The 24,313-nt window shown below is 43.3% G+C and overlaps 1 protein-coding gene across 1 annotated transcript in view; it reads right to left on the bottom strand.

Annotated features, from left to right (window-relative positions):
• LOC133393578 (1-acyl-sn-glycerol-3-phosphate acyltransferase alpha-like) overlaps window positions 1–19,713 on the bottom strand; it is a 47,467-nt gene extending 27,754 nt beyond the window's left edge. Inside the window, exons 1-2 of the mRNA XM_061659103.1 lie at window positions 19,108–19,713; window positions 5,031–5,146 (exon numbers count right to left, since the gene is read on the bottom strand). Of these exons, the coding sequence (XP_061515087.1) occupies window positions 5,031–5,090 (60 nt within the window). The 5' untranslated portion in view covers window positions 5,091–5,146; window positions 19,108–19,713. The remainder of the gene's footprint in view (window positions 1–5,030; window positions 5,147–19,107) is intronic.
• Window positions 19,714–24,313: the final 4,600 nt, after the last annotated feature.

Raw genomic sequence — 24,313 nt, 5'->3', positions numbered from 1 at the left:
TCTCTGCTTTTCATTCTCAAGCACAAACGTTGGCATGAAAATGAAGCGAAGCTCTGTCTTTACCGCACATTCTTGATCCCACCTGTGGGTGCTCGGGTGGGGAGTGATTAGCATTCATTTACCATTCTTCACAGTTTTGAGCCAAACCAAAAAAAGACAGAGAGCTCATTTTATCGTGAAGTTTTATGCAATTTAAGGTAAACCAAGGATTCGTAAACAAACCCAAAACCAAGATTACACAACAAATTTGGAGCAGCCTTGCCATTCTTCCACACCGAATATTCGTTCAGCTGGAACAGTAACTTCATAATTTCTTATTGATGCTAATCATACACCGACTAACGATGGCGAAAATAATCGTTCAGCAAGATTAGCAAGACGGGTCTGCACACGAATTTGTTTACATTTCCTCCCCAGATGAGAAGTCGAACACAACACAATTGACGGGCCAACGGGCATTACATCTTCTTCCCGCAGCCATCATTCCGAACATTCTACCCAGCGCATGCGAGCTTTCCCATCATCATCGTCATCGCCATCCGCTTGCAACGGTTGTTGCTCAAATTTTTAAACTACATTACTATGCAAATTTTATGGATCTTGACTAATGCTGCGTGTTTTCTTTACCCCAGTGGGAGATCCTCATTTTCCAGTGAAGAAGAGATGTAACAAGTGTACTGCTCAGCAGGAATGGAGTCAATTTCCAAAACAGTGATCCTCTGACATGGCTTTGTGTCTTTTCGAATTTCCAGCCATTCCATTGTCACGTTGCATGTTAAAGAAAACGGGACAATTCCACAGGAACAGCGAGCAACATTTGCGTCAACGCGTAACTGGATCAAATCGGCGAGGTGTAGAAGTTGGTGGAGCTCGAAAGTTTTTCAATACGTCCCAAGCGAAAAAGAGATTATTAAATGAGATAAGTAGATTTTAAATCATATTCAACACAATTTATTCTTCATTGCATACTTTAAGGCGCTTAAAAAAAAACAGAACAACGCCCAAATGTATGCAATTGAAACATAAATACGCCTTATTTAGGCTTTAACATCAGCTCATCAGCGAAACAGTACAAACATATGTATCCTTAACTTACTACAGGCACTAAAAAACCGGAACAAGCCACTCCGAAACGTCAACGAGAAGGAAACATTGTCTGAAGGTTAACTTTATCGTGTCAGCAAATGTACAACACCACGTTGAATCTCTTTTTGTTGTAACCGGAACCGGAATCGATCGATGTTTTGTCTCCATGTTTCTGTTTCCGTAATTTGCTTAGCTTTAGCTACGTATCTCAATGTTCCATTCTCCTTCTTTGATAGTGGAGAACATTGCATGCGGAGGAAAAAAGCTGCCCATTTGTATTTAAATCTACTTGCTTCAGCAAATCCTCTGCCCTAGCACCAAATGGAGCAGCCTTTTACGGTTCATTTTTCAATTCATTCCTTGGTGACACTCACTGCCTTGGTGACAGAAAACGGATCAGTAGCTGACCAACAGTTTTCCACGAAACATCCCGAGATGGAACCCGTTGACTTACACGAAAGTCGATGCTTTTTCTTGACAGATTTTTTACATATACTACACCATCCCACTACTTGGGCCAGTTTTGCTTTTAGGGAGTAATCATCATCCCAAATATCCCCGAACCTTTTCCGATGGTTTGTGAGGTGTTTTCCCTCCGTTCCACATAAATGCATAATATATGTAGCTAATTTATTTATTGCCATGCATCCCTTGGCAGTGCTGCCCGGGGAGGGAGTAAATTGATGCCTAAAGGAAGTTTTCCCTCCAAACTCAGGATACGGAACGATGAAATATTGGGTTGAAATTTTCACTTTCCGCTCTTCCTTTCGCTCCCACGCTGTGCCAACGCGGAGGAAAAACACTGTACATCGTTCAGCAGTTTAGCTTTGCCGCTCAGGTTGCGTCGTTTTCCCTGCGAGCCCCGGTTCGTCGCTTGCGATGCGATGCACGGTATTTCGCATTTCCCACCAACCTCCAGAGATATACCCTGTACCTGGGGTTGAACGAGTGGGGTGAAAAAAGGAAAAACATTCGCCTGTTCCCCGCACCGCACGATGCAGCTTTCCTCATCGTGTTGAGGGCAAAGGACAATGAAGGCAATTTAAATTCAATGTATAAACAAACCGTACTACCTCAAAGCAAAAAACACACACACACTGCATGTATGAAAGCGCGAAGGAAGGGAAATTTTGAGACACATACCGTCGCCTAGATCATTCGTCTCTATTCACACAGGCTTAGGGGCTGTCACACGGCCGTCCGGGTCAACTTCAGGTGAGCTCGGATACAGACAGGCAAGTCTGTAGGATATGGAACAACCGAAAGGCGGACGACGGGGCGAAAAAACATCCGTTCGTCACTTCATACTGCAAAGCTTCAGGGCAAAAGCGAACCAAAGAAAACCCGTCGGAACGACCGAAGAAGAACGAAAAGAAAATTTATTTTCTCGTCTTCTCGTCATCATAGCTTTGCCTGCTTTCGGGGGCTATGTCTTCTTGGCCCCCAACAAAAAAAAAACTGTACAAAATTGCAACAATATTTTCGCAATGCTGTATGCTATTTCCTCTTCCTTTGCTTCATCCAAAAAACCCAGAGTCATAAATTCACATCTGTCAAATGGAGCTTAATCTTTTCATAATCGCTGCTGGTCGCCGGGAGCGGTTTTTACGCTGGTTTTTGTCCTTGCAGTTTGAAAAGAAACCTCCACAAACATGGCCAAAGAAATTTTGCCTTTTGAGAACGGTTGCAGCAAATTGAAAATGACAGCGGAAGTGAAGGTTTTGTTAGTTATTTATGGTATTTATTTTCAATTTCCTAGAGGCAAAAAATATCTCAAATTTTGGGTGCACAATAAATATTTGGAAAGAATCTTACAAAACTACACCGCTTTAAGTTGACGTAATTTATTCAAGTAGCAATAACTTTTTACGATAACTTCAACGTTCAACTCGTTACCGGAAAACAAGTCATTATTTGTAGCAACTAATTCTAATGACCTTCAAAGAATTCGCCTCCATCTCTGGTAATGTGCTTTCCCATAGAAAACGATCTCACCAAACGGCCCATTAACACTATCAATCCAACAACAAAGAGGGAGGGACGGCTCTCTCGTGGGGTTTGAGGGACATAATTTATTTTAACACTCCCCTTTCTCCACACTAACCGTCGAAAACATTCCACTACCAAAAAACCAACAACGAAAGGATGCAAAATCTGCCAAACACAGTAAACTCGTCCCAATCAATAGTTTTTTTTCCTACAAACGGAATGTCAATGCTAGTGATGGGCCTTTTCTGTCTACTTAACTCTCTACCACTACCCCTGGCAGCGTGGTAGTGTGAGTGACAAATTTACACCACCCAGAAAAACACTAAAACCCTGTTCCTGCGAGCAGCAAAACAACGACCACCAAAAGATGGTTGACCCTTCCAGAGGGCGCTTCAACGGCCTCGGGAAGCAGTGTTCGAAAGCGAACTCCCGGTACCATCAACTTCGGGGACATGGCTATAAATTTACATCCCCTCACTACCGGGGATTTGTACTCTCGAACTGATGCCACTGGATGCTCGAGTCATTCGAGTTCACTCTGCACGGTACGGTAACTAACCGAAAGGGCAAACAGAGTGTACCAGGAGTCTTCTGCTTTCCAATAGGTTAGTTTTTGAGCGTCCCAAACTCGCTCACTGCCGGTACAGGTTTGAATGTGCAGTGGAATGTGGACGGCCAGAAGAGAGGAAAAGGCTAGAAGAACAAATGCCATCCATTTCCTTACCTCTGTTCGGAAAAGCTCTGGAACGTTGTTCTTTGTAGGGATTGAAATGAAAAACCAACAGATCACGATTTCTTCGGTAGGAGAGAATGCAATTATACACTTGGTTACAGCAGTCCAATAGTTTCGGAACTAGAAACGCAATGCTGCAGATAGTAGTGCAGCAAAACGTTCATCTCAAGAATGTGCATGCGACAAACCTTGTTAACTGGAGTCCACAGAGCAGGCAAATAAGGTTCAAACAAGCACTATTTGTTTTGTCAAATGCATAGATTTGGGCGTTCTTATACACCAAGCAACCATTACAACCATATTAGCCTAAAAGTATGCAATCCTTATTACACACTTTCTTAGTTATACAGCTAACATGCTAAAATAACCTCTAATACGAAGTTCTTAGTTTGCTTATGGACAAAAGTGCCACCTGTGCGACTTTCTAACAGTTCGAACTTGCAACTCCAGCAAAATACTCTATTACAATGTAGACATCGTCTCAGAGCATTGCACTGTTTATCTTTGCCTGCAACGATCCTATTCCTGTTCCAGTTTCCTGTGCACAGAAGTGACTCTATCAGCAGCAAACATGCACCTTCGCTTCGATACAGCTTATTGAAAGTAAATATGAAATTATAGTCCCCCATTAAATGCACTCAAGGGCGAAATTACCTTTCCTGCCAGTAAATGTCAATAATGCCATTTGGACAATCGGAAAGGGAAAAATCGACTCTGTTTGTATGCAGAAGCGCCCCTATTTCTGAGCTCCACCTCTCACTATCGGGAGTCCTTTTGCCCCACTTACCAACATGGAAATGCAAAAACCGAGATGAATCATTTTCGGATAATTAATTTACAATTTCAATTCACCGTCAACCTTCATCAACGTCGTTTGTTGACAGAAGGCGAACCAACTGATGAGGTGATTTGTAAATTGACCCCACCATTTGGATTCAATAGGGCTATTTCAATTTGTTTGCTATTTAATATTCTTCGGTTCAATTGCTCGGTTCGAGTTGGGAGCAAACGGGAGATTCCTGGCAGATCTACCGTTCTGTCATGGGATGAATTGACCTCTCACACTCCCATACAAATCAAGCGAAAGAGGCGGTGGATAAATGATAGCTTGGGAATGACAGGATTATTATATACGTGCGTTACAGTCCCCGGCACCCCGGTTCCTCTTTCTAGTTCGCTGTAGCTTGTTTAAATTAATACACCACCCATTAATTATTCTCACCTGTATCGTCTCCTGTGCCGAGTACTTCTGCTTGTCCGCCATTTTCAGCTTGCCCAGCATTGCGTCCCGGGCTGCGGTCGGTGGTGTCGGTCGGTTCGCCAGCCTGCTAGTGGAACCTGTGCGGGGTGAATGAACAAAAAAGCGTATAAAACACGTGAATTATTTAGTGCTGTTGGTGCGTTGGAGAACATTATTCTACACTTTGTTCTATGCCCGGAACTATTACCACCGTTCCCTAGAGCCTTTCCCCGGAAAACTTGTTGTACTCTCCCAATAGTGAAAACATATTTATTTTGTTTTACTGTGCATGTGTTTTCTTCTCGACCTTCTCCACTTTACTTTATCACAGCGAATGTGACGCTTTTTCCGCTCATACGTTCCTGATCAAATTGATGTGATTTACTACCGAAACCGAAACCCCGCAGGCATCACGTGCATCTCCCGTTCGAGCTCTACATAGCAACTAAGCCATCTATGATTGGATTTGGTGTGTCCAAGCACTCTTGTGTGCTTGTTTTTCGCTTGCCTCACCGATCCAATCCATCTAACCGCCAATGCAGCAAAACAGTTGCGCCATAACGCCATAACCGACCATCATGTGGGATTGTGTGTGTGTGTGTGTTTTTGCAATAGAAAAAGGGGGAGCCGCACTTGATGCAAAACGTTGATATTTGATTGAGTTTGTGTTATGATAGGAGTGTAATTTTTGTGTCCTTTATGGAATCGGGGAAACGAGGATAAAAGAAGCATCATGGTTATGATAAACGAGTCATCAACATATATACACACAGAAGCAAATAGTATGGAGAACGAAAAAACAAAACAACAAACCGGACTCTACCCTTGACAATAAGCGCGTATGACTCGATTAAAACATATTTTACATACAAGTATCACTCACTTTACTATTCACTCTACTAAGAAAGCTAATGATGAAATGGCGTGACCATGAAAACCTCCCTAAAAGGGGTCCAAAAACACATTGCTGGAACATCCCTCCCCCAAACTAGTGAATAAATTATGCAATCCATCGTTTGTCATTGAAACGTTATTAGAAACGATGCAACGCCGCAAGGGTCGAATCTTCCGAAAAAGCGCAAAGCACACGTCATCACCAGCCGGTGGTGGTTGCTCATCAATTATGAATGTGTATGTCACATGGATGCAATGATCGTTTGTATCGGTACATTTTCGGACAGAAAAGAACAGAACGTGGACATCCCTTTTGGACATCATATTTTTTTAGACTCACTGGACATGAACCGAAACCCAAAAGAGTTCCAACCACCTCGATAGAGCAATGTATCGAACCAATGAAATGGATAGCCATTAAGGACGGGTCATATATTGGTTCCTCCACATCCATTCGCTGCAATGGATAAAAATGCAAAACCCCAAATTCATCACAAGCTTTTACCGACACAGCTGTTTCTGTCTTCCAAGAAAGCCTTCCAGATCCCACCAATTCCGACGAAACAGATCGATTTGTCTCTACTAGTGGTGGGAGCTCAGAATCGAACCTACCCGATTTCTATTCTGTGTTCGGAATCAAATCCGGAGCCGATTTCAGAGTTGAGTTCAGAGCCTATTCCGGAGTTGAATCCGGTATCTATTCCGGAATCGGAATAGGTTACGTAATCAGAATCGGCTCTAGAATCGGAATCGACCTAGGAATGAAAATTTGTTCCGGTAACAGAATAAGAATGTACCCCAGAATTGCTATTATCTCCGCAATGAGAAGTTCTTGAATTACAATAAGAAGTTTCAGTAGCGAAATCAGTCCTGGAATCTCCATGAGAATGAATCGTTTACAAATAAATTTTGATTTTTGCTGCAACCAATATGTAGCATTATTGGATCTAAACGTCTCTTCTCATGGAGATGAAAAAACAGACTCCGATTTCGAAGCCAATTCTGATTTCGGAGCCAATTTGTATTCCGCAAACCAATTCTGATTTCGGAACCAATTATCATCTCGGAGTCGATTCAGGAACTAATTCCGGAAACTGATTCTTACCCTACTATCCGAAATCGATTCCAGAACACCTAGGAGATAGCCGGAATCGATTCCGAGGAAAACTTCATTTTTCCCATCACTAGTCTCTACATCTGCAGTTTAGTTTCTGCAATGCAAAACCCTTAACCGTCAACGGTCAAGCTTGGTTTCAATTTAATGCTGACCTCAACACTTAGATCCTACCATCCTTGGGGTGGCATCATCATTGCGACATACCAAAGACACATCTCGCACACTGCGAAGGACATGAAGCCAATCAAAAGCCAGACACATATTGAGGATGCTCAAGAGAACGAGAGAAGACCTCAGGAAGGGAAGAAAACTGCGTACAGTGAAGGACGTAAATGGTTCGATATTTATTTAACTAATCAAACGCTCGATAAAACCTCAACACCGCACCTTGGTACTGCAGGGAACGGTTCAGTTGACGCCAGTCGAGATGCGAGCAGGACTTTTGTGATATGCGGCTCCAAATTCTTCCCCATTACCCGATCCAAACCCACCGGCTTATGAAAATCAAATCAAATACTCTAACGAAATGGAGCAAACTTTTGTGCCACACTTACACGAGCGCGCTCCCGCATCCTGGGCGTGATCGTTGGCGTTTGGTTGAAGTTGTTTGCTGATGGTCCTCACATACCACTGCACTGGCATGTAGAATCTGTACCCGTAGGTGTGAAAATTTCAAGCATCCTTTCACCTATTTGCCTTTCGGTTCGCTCGGTGGGCTCTCATTCTGTTGGGGTTGCTGGGGTTCCATGCGTCATGCATTAGCAAACTTTCCAATATCATCCTCCTCATCCTCATTGCGTCCTAAACGTTTCTTCCCCAAACAGAACCAACAACAAACCGCACCAGGCATTACATTTACGAATCCACAAAAACCCCGAACAACAGCACAGCCCACATCATCATCATCATCAGCAGCACCGTAAAGGGCAACAGCAGAAAACCGGCATTGAGATCTCATCATCATAATGGTCCATCAGCTCCCCTCCCTGGCCCCTTCCTTTTCAGGGTTTGGAATATTGCCAAATGTCGATTGTGCGCGAGGATGAGTCAATATTTGTTCGATTCTCGATTCTCGGGACAGGGAGGCTCGTTCAAATAGCTCGTAAACATATCACTGACATTGAGAGGCCGGAACATCATCATCATCAACACACACAGACACTCATTGGACCCTCTGTATTATTCGATGCTCCAAGTTTTCATTCCACATTCGAGGGGGGTTTGCCCGCAGACACACATCCCCAACACATCACATTACCTTTCAGGGATGTAAGAATTGTTAGCAAAATATTGGAGAAACTTCATCCACGCGCAATCGAACCAAACAGCAAAGCTTGCCGGGGAAGTTGTGCTGAGAGCAATAGAATTAATTAAATTGCGAAAAATTTACTATTTCCCCGGGGGACAACTCCTAAAGGGAACTCTACACAATATGGGGAACTTCCCGCTGATATCACGCTTCCCGTTTGACGATTGATTCTCAGCCAGATGTGGTATTTTGGGCATTGAAGTGATAAAAACATGAAACTTCATGAACGTAAGGCCTTTTTTCTGAGTGTGTTAGGATTCATGGTTAGGATTTCACTAAACCGATAACAGATCCAAACGGCCATGCGGCAGCATTTAGCACAACTTCCCAAGCAACGGCAAACGACCTAAACCGTACCATTTTGGTGCTCCGGGAACACATTAACGTGGAGTAAAGTGCTTCTTCTCCCACCCCAAAAAATCCCCAAGTGCTACCGCATTATCCTACAGTGGGGTTGATGCGTTGTGAGTTGTTTAGCTTTATTTCTTAAATACATTTGCCACGAAATTCAATTTACCTCCGCGCCCATTCCGCTAGAGCACGCGCGCATACACACAGAGCATCATATCCGATAATGGGCAAACTTTAAAATGCTTCCTAGAGAAAACGACAGCTTTTAGCTGTGAACGCCTGCACACCCGAATTGGTGCAGACAGCGAACCAATTTGCTATCGATTTTCGATTCAAAAGCCACGACCGAAAGCGAGAAACAACGACACCCGGCCGCACTCTGTTTGCAAAACCAGCGTTGGAAATTTCGTGGATTGGTGCTACCAAACAATGCTAACCTCTTGCCAAACACGGCTTCCAATGGATCCTTCTTCCATGCTGACGTGAACCGTGACTGTGCCTTCAATCCCGGAGCTCTCACAAACATTCCGCAGCCGTTTAATTCCACCATCGCGCGGCAGTGACAGAAACAAGATGATCCGACCGATCCAACCTCCCAATCGTTCCCCCTAAAATGCTGGCGTTATATTGAACCATTAAAAATTTTCCTCCCAATTTAAACCTTAAAGAAATCTACCCCAAAATTCCACCACTGATCCAGGCAGGCACAGCACGAGTCACGGTTCGATGCTAACCACTACCGCGCCATCATCATCGTCAGCGGGCCCGTTGGGGAGTGAAAGCGTTGCCTATTGGCAGGCGCTACACCACTGGGCTAGTGAAAGCGCCTTTTGCCTATTGGCAGGCGCAAAACCTCCAACACTTTAAAGCCTGTACGCAGTGTTCGGTGGTTCGGTGACACGGAGACGCGCCATGCTTATCGTTTGTAGATGATCTTAATGGTCATTGAAGCACAACGAGCTCCAACCATCCCAAACATCCGAAACACGCACCATCGTCCGTACAACTTGCCTGGTGTGGCGTGAAGCTGAAGCAACTGGAAACTGTTTCTAGGCTCCAATGGTCCCATCCCGGCTGACTTTCCATTTGGGTGATACTTCCTAAATTATTGTTAATTAAGAGGCCTCTCACTGGATGGTGTCGGGCTCCACGCCACTGACGGTGTCGAAAGGCGGAAAATTACTATCCCATCCTTAATGCCGCCTCCATCCACCCGTTTGACACTGTTCTAAAACTGGTGGAAAACGTGAAAGATTTATTGTATTAAAGTGCGACAAACGCCGTCGCGTTCTCTTGCTCGGTAGCTTTACCCGCGATTCCTTTTTCTCTCGTTTTTGTTCGACAGTGTAATGAACTTGACGTTACGGCTTTTATGCCAACGGATCGAGATGACGTTAGCCCTACGGGGTTTTTAGCCTGGGTACCTGGGCTACGTCGTACGTTTGAGGGAAAATGGCAACGTACGTCTACGTATGTTAGTAGTTAAAATAAAAGCTCTAAAGATTCAATTGAAAGAACAAATATGAAACACGTTGCACGTTCCCAGCAATGCACAACCCACGGTACCAATGAACTCGACCGAACTCGTCGTCTCGTCTGAACCGACTGCCAGTCTTAACCTCTTTCCCCCACAGTCGTTTCATCTACGAGCTCTTTCAAACCGCCGCCCTGCCAATAACGCAATGTCCTTGGGCAAACTACGTTAAAAGGAAGCAAACGAGCGGATATGCATGGCTGAATGGAACCGGCTGAAAGCGCACCCATTCACCCGTTTTGCATCGACCCATGCTATGGACGCGGGCTACGGTGCGCGATCAAAACTGCAACATGTTAACATGCCGGCCGAAATCGACTTCTGCACACAGTGAAATGTTAGTGGAGGAATTTTATGAACGCAAAAATGGTCAAAACTTGTCGGCAATAATGTGCAAAGAATTTATTCTCGTGTTCTGAGTCTTACGAGCGCCTAAATGTATGCAACTCCAGATTTTGTTATTTTCTAGAATTAGTTACCTTCATTTCAGAAATAACAAAAATCTGCATTGCATACATTTAGGCGCTCTTAAACCTTAAGAACGGTTCAGCTGCAAGGATATAGTTCGTGTTTTAAAAGTTAGTGATAAAAAAGGGAGAATAAGGACAAGTTGTTTTCCTCATTAAACCAACATTCAATGATTAATCCAAATTGCGCTAAAATAGCGAAATCTCCTACATTTCCAAAAAACACTAAATAACTTTCCATTAATTAAATATTTTGCTGCTTCAAAAAGCACCATTACCAGTGTCTAATTTGACTGCAACACAAAACATTCCACTTTGCCCATTTGCACGATGCTATATTTCTCCAATAATTACTCTGCAGCGATTTGCCCCTTCCGTAACCGACGATTCGCGCGCGAGTTGACCACCAACGGTGCTTCCATTAGCCCACCGTTAGCCGAACCCACTCACCCGGGCGGTGCTCTCAGTACGTCAGCGCTGAAAACGCTTCAATAAATTCTAGTTTAATATTTATGAAAACAGTGCGATAAGGTAAAAGCAAATATACATAATTTTCCGGTCCTTTGTCCTATCTTTCGCAGCGGGGGCATTCAGCAGTCCGGAATATCCATTGACCTGGCGTGCCAGCATGCCAGCTGACCGAGCTGTGCTTACATCGGACTCTTCTGGCGCTCTCGGCAACAAGCGACTTTTGCAGCGAAAACGGTCGGATACATTTTATTGCAAATATTCAAATGCGCTTCAAAGCAGTCCATCCGGTTGGCTCGCGCAAAACGATACCCCCAAGTGCCGGTTGCACGACAACAACCGCCCGAAAGGAAGTACATTTTATTCCTGCTCGTCGTAAGGACAAACAGGAAAGAGTCGTCCGAAGACAAATGTTGCAAAAATTAGCCACCAACAAGCACAGGACGGGGTGTAATGTTTCGTTCTGTTTCTTGAGACTGCTAGTTGTATGTGCTCCCTTCCAAAAGCTAAGCTGGGGCCTGGGTTTCCGCCAGAAGAAACTGCTTCCCAGTGGCGACCCACCCTGATGCTTGGTGAGCGCGGTTGCTGTCGAATAACATTCACTTTCAACTTTATCACTACCAAACATGCACCGGCTGTTGCTGATTTGCCGCCACACAACACATTTGTCCCAGCCCTCAGCGAGCAGCAGCAGCAGTGTTTTGTGGCGGGCATTTTTTATTGTCTTGCCCGACGTCTTGCCCGACAGGAAACTAAGGTAGCAGGAAAAAAAGCGAATAAACATAAACTTTAAAAGCTGCCCCTTCGGAACCAATAACCTTTAGATTTTCGGCAACCAAGAACGGGGAGGTGTCGGGCCACGCAACGATAAAAACCCCCGAAGTACAATTGAAGTGAAAAAACTCTGGGTGCAAAATATTTGCTTCGCCCTTTTATTAGTAGCGTAGGGAAGCTGCCCATTCCATCGGTTGCAATTGCTTTCTTCTCCCTTCATACCCAGCATCATATCGTTCCAGCAGAGCACCATCTTTCAAATGGCTGGCAGAGGGGTGGAAATGGATTGCATTTTCTGCTGCCTCTTCGAGACGAAACCACGCACGGACACGGGCGGTACTTTGGGAGCTGTCCCCTTCGTGGGCATCGCCATGAAATGCCTACAATGTACGCGAGCAAAAATGGCCTTATCCGGCCGACCGAATGGCACTGTTTCTTTATCAAAACCTTGTCACTCGCTGTGCTGTGGAGCTCTACACGGCTGTCGAACTACTGCTTCGTTGGAGGTAAGTTTTCAAAGTGACGTCTTAAAGCTACACTCCCTAGCAAAAAAGGGGAGGAACAGAAGCTTCTACTAGACGTTGCCTTTTTGCGCTACCACTTTTGAGGGTCAGAAAAATAGGGGAGGCTTCAATTTGGCTTAGATTTGGAATTGAAAATCGATACTGATTTGCATAACGGGAAGGTTCTGCCCGTGTTCCCGTTGATCCCTAAAGGAGACTTTTATTTGCATCTTAGCAAAGGGGGCTGCAAGTTGTTTCGGCTATAAAGTAGGCCTGCTTGCGTATGGTGAAACGCGCTCCGAATGGTACGACAGTATTGGCAAAAGCCATGTTTGTTTGTTTTGTTGAACAAGAAAGTTGCATGCAAAACACACACAAACACAGCAAATAACATGTATCGATTGTGTTTATACTAATTAAAACAGTATTTATGATCGAAAAAGTTGTGCTGCGTTACATTTTAAGTTACGTTAGGTTAAGCCCATGTTAAGCTAGAGACGCTAGCAATCTGCCTTTATCGAGGTTTAGTTATCATCAATAACATATTTTGTTACAAGAAATAAATACATTTCCAAGACATCATTTTATTTCTAAATTATCTCTCTTGTTCACACAGTTAATAAATTGGCAGTAATTTATTTCCAAGGACGCATTTTCTATCGTTTCATCACTAAACTTATCTAATAGAAACTACACTAAGGCATAACTTGAGAACGCATTTGTCAGCAACGCTCACACTATAAATAACAAAAATAATACCGAGTGGAAATGGCAAGAAATATATACATGTTTACTGTCGCCAAACTTCCTCTCTCATGGACCATGGCTGTCGCGACAGTTTGAAAACTTTTGCCTCATACCCTTGCAAGAAGGTACGTTGATTGAATCATTCGTCATTGTGTAATTTATACAGCTGGTTTTAGTCTGAAAGCTAAGACACATAGTGTAGGTGGTTCAACATAGTATGAGTAAGGATATAAAAGGTTGAAAATGCTATGTTTTCTGTTAAAATTAAAGTTTTTTGTCTGTTTGCTCTATTGGCATTTTCAGAAATTTCACCTGACAGTATGCAATAAATACACCATCTAAAAGAAGCGCAGATAATTATAGGTGCATTTACAAACTTGTTGAAATTTTCTTGTATAAAAGATAATACGTATCAAACCAGCTTCTAACTTTATTTTAATCAGGGTAAATTAACGTCAAACACGAAACACACTACTTCAAAATATAATGTAGTGCATACTTTCAGGCGTTTTACACCCCAAACTCATTCCACCGCTGTCTTGTCGAACAGAAGGGTCCCCGAAATCACAAGGTCTGCACCATTGATTACCTTATAACTGATACACGCACAAGTACACCTCTTTTTTATATGTCTCTTGTACATGTGTCTTCCCCATGTGTCTTTTAATTACCCCATATCAAAGAAACATTCCAACAGTATATTGTTTTCATGAAACAGCTGAGCCTTCGTTGTAGATTATCATTATTATTATTACAATCGTTACACAACACCTTTGTTCTTTCTTCTACAATATGCGCCCTATGTTTACTTAGCACTTTTAGATAAATGTTAGACCATCCTACCTTCCGTTCCATCGCATTTTCTTGTCTTTGAACGGGAAAGAAACAGTAAATAATATAATAATAAGACCATCTGCTGCCAGCCACCAATGAGGCTGCTGTAAGTGGCACACCTACTGAAGTACCATTTTTCCCCGACCAAACATCTATCCCTCATCATGCAATCCCAAGAAGCACACTTTTTTCATCTCTTTTTCTAGCCTGTGCTCAAATTTCCCTGCTATAGTTTGTGGTAATTAAATGAACAGACGCTTCGAACGCTGCGCTACACCCTTCCAAGAAAAGAAATCCACAACAAAACATCCGTTTTCCGACACTCTTAACTTTTTGCAAAAACGAGAACACACACACCCACCCACCCATAATCCACTTCTGCTCGTGTGGGCGTTTTGTGTTCAACCTTCTTCGTTTCGCATTAACACCCCGCGGGCTACCAACGGTGAAGTGCGCTCGGTTCCGGAACCTTCACACGCAACCGGGACGCTGTTGGTGTGGATGTTATGTTACATTTACATGCAATTAGGACATAATTTCCTATGACATATGGGCGTTTGATTGGCAGCCGAAAGCACCTTCCGGCATCCTGATCGGATCGCGGGCAGGGGCGAGAGTGATACGAGCGTGCCAAAAGACGTACCAAAAGACGGTCAATGCGTAAGGATGAGAGGGTCAAATGGGAGCTTAATATTGGTACGAACTACTCGCACTAACCTGTAGACTGATTATTTTGGGCTTCGAGGACATAGATCTATGAATTTTCTCAGACAATTTTGAGGTTTGTCACTCAGATTGCATACTTTATACTTGTAATGCAAATAACCGCCTACAAGTATGCAACTCACTGTACAAAACGATCCCAATTTTGATATTTGTATTATTTTACATTTATTCTAACTTTCTATATGCCTTTCTTTCAGCATCGAAGAAACTAACACGTCTAGCATCCCCATCGTACTCAACATAAGCATTCATTTCCGTTGCGTTTCGCTCTCTTACCGAAGAAAAGACATAATTCTTTTCATCGTGCCTTATCTGTACACCGCTCCACCAGGATTGGCCGTACAGAAGGAAGGAATTGGCAACAAAACTAGCCCTTGAAAAGGATACATGGTACACAAAAAAAACGCAGACACGACGCTACATGGAACGGAACCGTATTGTTTACGGGTTATTTCCGACCTGTACCAGCTTTAGCACCACCAGATTCAGGTCCAAGCAAGGTCATAAAGCTGGCACTGGTTAAAGCCTACATCTTGCTCCCGTACTGTACCGTTGTTTGAAGCCAACCCAAACAAGGGGAACCAACCATTCCAAAAGAAGAAAAAAACGTCTCTCGAGCTCTAAGGACACACGTGCCAGGAACGTGTTAACGGTTTGATTTACGATTGCAGGTTGAGCTGCTTTATTGGCTCCCGAGTGTAAAGGGGATCGGGCCAGCGAAACTCGTTTCCGCTCGGTGTACAAGAGGTACAAAGATTTGAGAAACAGTGAAGCGACCTCAAATCTTCGCAAACGTCCCAAACTTGAGATATAAAATCGGAGGAAAAGGTTCTAGTGTCCTGCTGGCCTGCCTAAATAGTTCCCAAAAGCTTCTCATCAACAGAGGGAAAGTAGACATCACATTGTTATTGTAAAAAGTAGAGTTGCGTACTTACTGCGAACGGGATCTATCCCTCAGCCACCGTGTTTACGAGCATGATCCGATGGCCACGTCGCAAGTATGGCAAGACATAAACAAAGTCCGTGAGTTTCAACGGAATAACCTTAGGATAAGCTGCAGACACAGGGCTTTATCCTTTTTCGTTGGTTCGTGGTGATTGGTCGAATTCCTGCGATTGGTGAAGGTCGAATTCCTGCTATGAAAACAAGCTGTACACGGTTTTTTCTTGCTTTATATATTTGTGAGTTTTTTTTTGTTCTCTATCTATGACATGATACGGTGTATTAACTTAATTTAAGCCTTAACCTTTACGCACCGGTCACGTTTTTAATTCACAACAAAAAGGGGGCTCACCCACAAGCCCACAAAAAAAACCCAAAGTTAGCTCGCACGAAAAACTTGGCTCTAGTTCTTCTAGCGTAGCAGCGCAAATTATGACATTTTGTGCTGTGTCTGACTGGCCTTCATAAATTGGGCACTAAACGAGCACCGGTCATTAAACTTTTGCATCCTCGGGAGTGCTCACGCCACAGCAAGAAGGGCTGAAGTGCTATAAAAATGTGTAAGTAAGAGATTGCAGTAACAGCAACAGCGTCTTGGCATAAAAGTACAACAAATATGTTTGTACTTTTTATTGTGCTCATAGCGAAAAAAATGTACAATTACTTATCTTCTTGATTATTTCGAGGCACACTAGTTGTGTGTAAGTGTGTCTCTCAAGAAATGTCGTCCAAAATTCTCTTGCTGACATGGTAAGACAATTAGTGGCACTATGCTTTTTCTTCATTAATAATAAATAAAGTCGAACAAATGCACAACATTTATATCTTTTACATGTTTTAGATCACTGTCCAAATATACTGCAATATAAAAATCCCTCGGTTTACTTCATTAATAACAATATGCATCTATGTCATCTGTCACAAGATACAATGGCTCCATTCAAAATGTTATAAAACTCACAAACACCTTTTTGAAACAGCAAAATACTGCATAACATCCAATAAAGGAATACCAATCCGTTGTCAACAAGGACATTTTACTTATTGCCTTAGTTGCCTTAGCTATTGTAACGCGGATTGCATACTTGTAGGCTGTTCGACTCACATTCGACTCACAAGGTTGCAATTCGCATATCAAAAACACGTTTATGCTATTTTTGCTTTAAAAACACGTTGCTTTATCCCTGTCTAGCTTCATCTGTAACCAAAAACTACGCATCACGTGTGCAAGGGGGTTTTCTATTTTTATTTAACAACTGACTACTACTTCATTTGGCCTTGTCGAGCCCTTTCCCTCCCCAGGGGACTATTAGGAACCATCAACCATGTCTAGGGTTGGTGAAATTTGATTGTCTGGACGCTGCTCATCGATCGATCACAGAGCAAAAGAAAATGCATGCGAAGAATCACAAGACGGAGGAATTGATTTTTCCTAATATTGTAGCAGTTTTTCCCTCCTCGATATGAACTTACAAATAAACTGCTACGCTATTTCGCCCAAAACAAACATTCGCTTTTGAAGAACGCTATACCTAGAGCGGAAGAGCGAAAAAAAGCGTACGACACGCACTAACTAGTATCTTCGCCTCGTGCTATACCGGATGCTAAAAGTCGAACGCTGACTTTTTTCCTTCAACGCGTTTCAAAGGTTGCAAGCAATTGCAAGAACATCCCCTCCACCGCCCCAGAGCTCATCAGACAACACAGTCACGTTCGATGCCATACTTACTGGTCGTGGGACGCCAACCGGCCCCTGTGCCTTCCAAGCGCCATTTTCCCTTCGTGGACGATTTTTTTATGCTCTCCTCACAACCGCGCGTTCTCGCTTTTCATCACTTTTATTGACATTCATCAAGACTTGACTCACCAACGCCGGCAAAACCTTCCCCTCCCAACCGGAAGAGAGCACAGCAAATGGGAGTTAAAAGGAACAGTTCTCGTTACGGGTTCTACCTTTACCTTCGGTTTTTTTTTGTGTGTTTTAGCAGACATTTAGTTTCTATTTCAACTGCACAGAAGAAGAAAAAAACAAGCTTCTCCATTACGGAATGGAATAAAACAAAAACTCATCAGTCTAAGCTCCAGAGTTGTCTTTTGCTGCGCAGACATAGAAAATATTGTAATGCTATTCCGCTTATGAGCTTCCGGAGCTTCCGTTCTGTGGCGCGTTCTCGATCAAATATTGATGACATGCAAATCATGAGCATCCAGTGTCGTCAGCTTCACTCGCTTTCGCTCCAGCATAAACATTCCGATGATGCACAACTACTGCTCGCTGCACGGTTGGCAAGCCAATCAAAGGTGAAGATCTCTGTCCCATCGTCGCTCGGTCAAGTCGTTGCGGTCTAAAATAGGATACAACACTTTTTGCGACCAGCTGGAACTACTATTTGCCATAGCTCAGCACAATCAGCTGTAATTTTCATGCTAATAAACTGAAGCTGGTCGAACAAATCAAGTGCATTCCGATTGCTGGCAAGGTACAACACAATGAACCATCAGCAAATCTGCATATCAGTCTATACATAATCCATCAAGCACGGATGCAAATTATGTCTCGTTTCCATCACTATTGTATTGTGAGCCAAACGGGGAATGGTGGATGGTCCTACGTGGTCCTCCTACGTCCACCAAGAACGTTCTATAAAATTTAATATTTCCAATTGCCGCATCGTGAAGCTAGTTCTTTCACCACACGACACACTACATCCCGCCCTTTCTTTTGATCCATTTTAAATATGCTCATTTTGTTTATGGACTAACGAACCGGCAAAAAAAGAACAGGTTTGTACAGGATTCTCAAACAGTCCGTAGACTCTCGTCCACATTTCATTAATTATCATAATTGGCATGAATAAGCTGGCCTACCGTCAGCCATCGCCATCGTGTTTTATCCTTTGCCAGGACACAATAATCCTGCCACGCGTCTTCTCAGGAGCCGCTGTATCTGCACCGGTCTGCTGCAGCGTTCGCTGCCGCTCTATTTCTTTTTATTTCATTGCATTTTTGTTGTTGTTCATGCTGCAGTGGAGACTACCTTTGGGATTTTTTCTTTTTTTTCTGTACAAATTTTCTAGCCTTTTCACCTTGGTTACCAGAGCAGAAAGGGAAACAAACATGGAAAAGAGGATTTTTTTTTTGCACAACAATTAAAACAAACTTTACACCTTGCAAACAGCTCGCTCTCCCACTGGCATGCAAAACAGAAGCAGGCCCAAAAGACGATGAAATAAGTGAAAGAAATAGCACCTCCCGGCAAGGATTCGCTTCGCTTGTTTGTAGTTATTCTGGTCAGCAACACAAATCCCTGCTGTACCGCTCCGCTAAGCCTGCCCCGGGCAGCAAACGAGAAGGAGAGTTGTATTTTCGTGGTGCCGTGACCAGGATACTTACCGTTAAATTTGTTTCTTCATTATCCCACGGTGCATAATCCAACCGCCGGGGTAGGATCAGCATATACACAGACACTCTTTTGCTTTTGGTTGTACACTTTTCACGCCTGAAACACGATACGCGATAAAACACGCAAAAAGCGACAAAACTTTAAACACACCACACCTTTCTTCCTTTTGTTGCCCAGCGCTAGCTTCACTCTTTGCGTTTTACCGGGTGTGCCGGCTTTTTTTTCGTGCGGGCGAAGGTTGGAAGATGTTGGGCCAAATTTTGCACAAATAACGGCCGCACTTTTATTACGCCGACAAAACTGCGCCTTCAGAACGCTGGTTCACTATCACACTGACACGATACGCGATACGCGAGACATTTTCAGGGCGAATGGTTGGCTTTTGCTTGGGATGGAGAAAGACACGTTTGCAAACAAGCGTTTGCACAGGACACACTCTACAGTGACACACTACACACACACAAACACATTTAGGGAATGTATACCTCACAGCTTTCCCCTTCCTATCGCCGAACTGCTGTAAACATGAACACACACGCGATGATCACAGTAACGTACACCCTTGCAAGAAAAACCGCTCAATCTGAAGTTGTAAGAGATAGAGGAAATTCGGTGAGAATTGAAAAGAAGCTGCCCCTGCCCGGAGCTTAGCACGGAAGCCTTAAAACAAACGAACACAAACGCGAGACACAAACGCGGAACGAGCAGGATTAAACTTTACACTTTCGAAAAGAAAGCAGAAAAAAATGGAGACAATCTCGACTAGAGGGAGCAAAGACACTCCACCGTGGAGGGTAGCTCCATCTGGCGGTTAGTATTGGAAGCCACGTCAAAGCGCCGCGAAATCCCCCATTCACACACTTCGGTTGCTTGCTTCACGGCCCCTTGCAACACCAATATATTACATTCAAAGTGTAGAATGCAAGATTGTAATAATTTTTCACTTTTCACTTTTGCACGCTGCTCGGGATTTTTCACTTTCACTTTTAAATTCTTATTTTTCTTCTTAAAGAGGCCAATTTTTGGCTTCCCTTTCCCTGCTGGTTGTATTTGCTTTCTATATTACACTATAGATATCCATGAGCGAAAGGGAGTGATGGAGCAACGGTCTTGGTGATGATGATGATGTGTGGCCATTTATTATATTTATTGCACTGAAAACATTCCACCACTCTCACATACCACTCTCACAAGATGAAATGTGTTTTGCCTGCCACAGTGTGACTAATAGAATATTCTCCTTCCGTCCACCGAAAACGCCGAAGCTTCACAACCAACTTGCCAGCAAGTAACTGCAATCTATTTCTTTAACAGCCAACGAAGACGCCTTCGATAGTAAGCCTTCATCGGTTTTGCTCCCTGGAGGGGCACACACACACACACACAAGCGCTGCCGTTTATTTCGCGCTGATCCCTTTTATTGCCTTCAGTGGCAAAATTTATACCATTCTTTTGTGATGTCTTCCAGGTGCAATTCTGACCGGGTCCGTTGGTGCAGTGTTTGCAGCTGGTATTCCGTTTCGTATTCACCTTCCACACGGACTATGTATCTGTATCTGCAATAAAGGAAGTACAAAAAGAACAGGAGAGAGAGTTTCGAAATCAATGAGTGCACAAAAATCCTTCCAAATTAAAGTGATCAATTTGCTGGCGTGGCGTGGGAAATGGAAAGAAATGGATGAAAAATAGCAACTGTCAGCAAAAAAAAGTGTGGAGAAGCTTGCATGAGCTAAAGCGTAGAATCAATCGTTGCAACAAGTCTGTGCAGTGTACACATTCTTGTTCACTTTCTAGGATGGATTTCGGAGTCTTTGGAGCTACAAAGTGAGAGTGATTGTATTGCATTGGAATTCAATTTGAAGCGGTAAATTGCTTCAATTTGTGTTCCAACTTTTGTGACTTCCAGTTTAGCGTTTAAAGCGATCCAACCAATCCTAACTGAGCTACCATCTTCATGACAGACCAAACATGTAGGACACTGTAGCTGTACTTTGCTTCTTTCTTCACCAATCCAATCAAAACGGATGTAACATTTTCCAAACCTCCTAGCCGAGCAAGTTCGTGCTAATTTGACAATAAATATAACCTCCGATCGACATTCACCGCGCTGTGCGGATACCAATTAAGCATCAACAGCAATACCACACACCAACGGACGTGCCGGCGGCTGCCGGCTTTCATTCAACCAAAAGCGCTAAAGGTCTAAAGGTCTTCTTCTCCTTCACGTTCGGGTATAGAGCAACTACTCAGGCAGCGGGAAGAGAGCGTCTTATCACAGTGCAATACTTATATATCACTCCTACCTTCAATTACCTTTAATTAAGACATAAATTTACGCTCATTGCAATGCCCGTGCGGTTGACCGGCAATTGTTGTTGTCCGTACTGCACGTCCGTAAGCCGCGATGGGAAGTGTGATACGCCATTGGGTCAATGCAGTAAAGATGCAGATGGAACTGTGTATTCCGTTGTGGATTCTTATTATTTCCAACTGTAATTGTTCGGATAAGTAAGTAAGTAATGTTCAATATTTTAGATGTACTAGCACAACAAGGCATTGTAAGAATTTTGAGCGATATACGTTATCCTTATTGCATACTTTTAGGCGTTTATTACAACCAATTCTACGATTTGTTTTTGTTGCCCACAAAATCGTCCTCAAGTATGCAATTTACGATACAAATTCGCCTAGATTTATTGATTCCTTATTAAATTCATTCTTTTTAAGTTTCTGCAAATGTCGAACTGTAATTAAAAATGTAAAATAGAGCTCATTCGTGTTTTTTTTTTCGTGCACAAAACCAGCTGACACTTCAAATCTCCATCGCAAGCACCATCGTTAACAAGATTGTGTTTTAATCAATCGGAAATGTACTCCAGAAGCTCCAACGTCTCCAAGTTGTCAAGGAAAGCTCATGTAAAAAGGGGTTTCTCGCAAAAACCTTCATCCAATAACTCTCGACACAGGAGCAAACACACGCAACCAAACACTTCTTTTAATTTGTCTCTCACCTTACAGACCATGTCGTGTCGCTCGGCGGAATGTTTTGCCCACTAACAGGACCTTCCAAATGTGTAGACATTGCCTCGATCGTACTAAGGTGTGACATCCCTTCCCACTCTCGGTTTGGCGTCCATTCAGTCACATTCGGTCACAATTTATTTCCGATGAACAAACGAGGTTAGATGAAAGCAATTTATCAACGACACTGTGACTCTCCCTCGCCGTGCGGCCACAGTGCAAGACCATTCTTTTCCATCCCGTGGCCTTTATGTGCGACTAGAATGGCGTAAGGTGAGTGAGAGAGAGAGAGCGAAAGCGATTCGTTCTCATTGTTGATTCATTTTCATTAAATTCTTTTACACTTCTGCACCCTCTTGGGGGAGTGAAAGATTTCTTGCTTTCCCCGTGCTTTGCGCATTCCTGCAAAACGACCTACAAATCAGCTACAAGAGGGAAACAAAAACCTACCAGCCCCTAGATTCGCTCCTTTTCTGCTTCACTTGTATGTATGCAAAATGTAAACTTTTCTTTCTAATTACATTATTTCGATTCACTCATTGTAAACATAATTACGATCGTTTGTTATGCTCCCAATCCCCCAAACGTTTCCTTCGCAAGGAGAAAGCCTCGCCATGCCCTAGTATTGGGGGCGAGAAGTAGGAAATGTTCCACCCTCTTGCTGCACACTTTTCGCTCGCATATTATGCGTCCGGCCGGTCGGCTCGAGAAGGCTCGATACAATCGAAACAGCAACACTTAACACAATCCAGTTTTCCCCCCAGGATTACAATCGACCAAATACAAACGCACCCCTTGCCCTGAGGCACTTGAAAGAATATTTTACCACCATCCTAGGCCGGTCGGCCAGCCACTTGAACGCGGAACGTGGAAGTGATTTCCATTCAGGTGCAATCAATCGGTCGTCAAACGACAAAAGGCAGCGGCAACCATTACCATAGCAATCGAGCCACGCTTCCTTGGCGCATTGAGTAACGAATTAAATAGTTCGAAGCGCAAACTGCATTAGCCGGCGAAGGAAGTGCATTTCGGCGTATGGTTGCACACTGCGTGGCCAAATGCACCACAACAAACCATTCGGGTTGGATCGATTTTTCCGTAAACAATTTTAACGTTTCCCACTCCCACACACTATGTGTGTGAGTGGGTTCCTCTGAGTGCACACACATTGGTGCAAAAATAGAAGCACCAAAGCAGTGCCGACTCACGATGGCCCACTTGTGTTTTTCGTGAGATCGTTCCACAGACGCCGGATGACTCATAACACCTGCCCTGGGAAAACCCTAACCGAAGAGAAAGAGAAAATGCTGTCAGAGATGCTGCACACACAGGTGTACCACACTCCTCACTCACCGCAAACCGCTCTCGATGGTCATCTGAAATGCTCTCCACACATGAGACAACAACAAAAAACAAGAAAAAGAAACACTTCAGTACAAACGAACACGATGTTCCCTTTTGCGCTAATCCAATCTCGTCCCACTCTCCACAGTAGACGCGCACACTGCCTTTCGTGCGATAGTGGTTTGGGAATTTTCCTACCAAAGTCCCTCAGGATGAAAGGAACACAACCATGACAGTCTCTGTTCCAACCTGAAACGCATTCCCGAGTGCAGTCAATGTGCCTCGCTTGCTTTAATCGGGCTTTACATCGCTCTTGTTTCAGCGCTTCACTTTGCATTCGAGGTTTCCGAATGAGATTGGCATAAATTTGCATGTCAATGGGGTTTTTTGTCCCAAATCGAAGAGTGTGTGTTTGAATTCCTGTTTTTTATTTTTTGTAACTAGTTCTGAAGTTTGTTTGATTATCGATTCTATTTGAAAACCATTTTAGATACAGTTAACGCATCCTTTCAGCATTCTCTGGTATGTCCTGTTCGTCTTTTATTTAGTAATATTTTTCATGTACGACGTAACACATTTAGCAATACCATCTGTACGAAACATTCACTGTAAATAAATACTAAATTATTGATCGTAAAATACAATTTTTAGACCTAGACAACAGTTTTTGCCCCTAAATTGTACCTCTTCTAATTTTTTGTCACTGATATTTATTTCAAGACCCCAATTTCTGCCCCATTTTGGACTAATAGACATCAAGTTTTACCTACATCGCATTAAATTTTACATCTCACATAATTGATACGTTTTTTTTCCAACATTTGATTCATT

Source organism: Anopheles gambiae, chromosome 3 (genome assembly GCF_943734735.2).
Source record: "Anopheles gambiae chromosome 3, idAnoGambNW_F1_1, whole genome shotgun sequence".
Taxonomy (NCBI): domain Eukaryota; kingdom Metazoa; phylum Arthropoda; class Insecta; order Diptera; family Culicidae; genus Anopheles; species Anopheles gambiae.
This window is presented reverse-complemented; position numbering and strand designations above follow the sequence as displayed.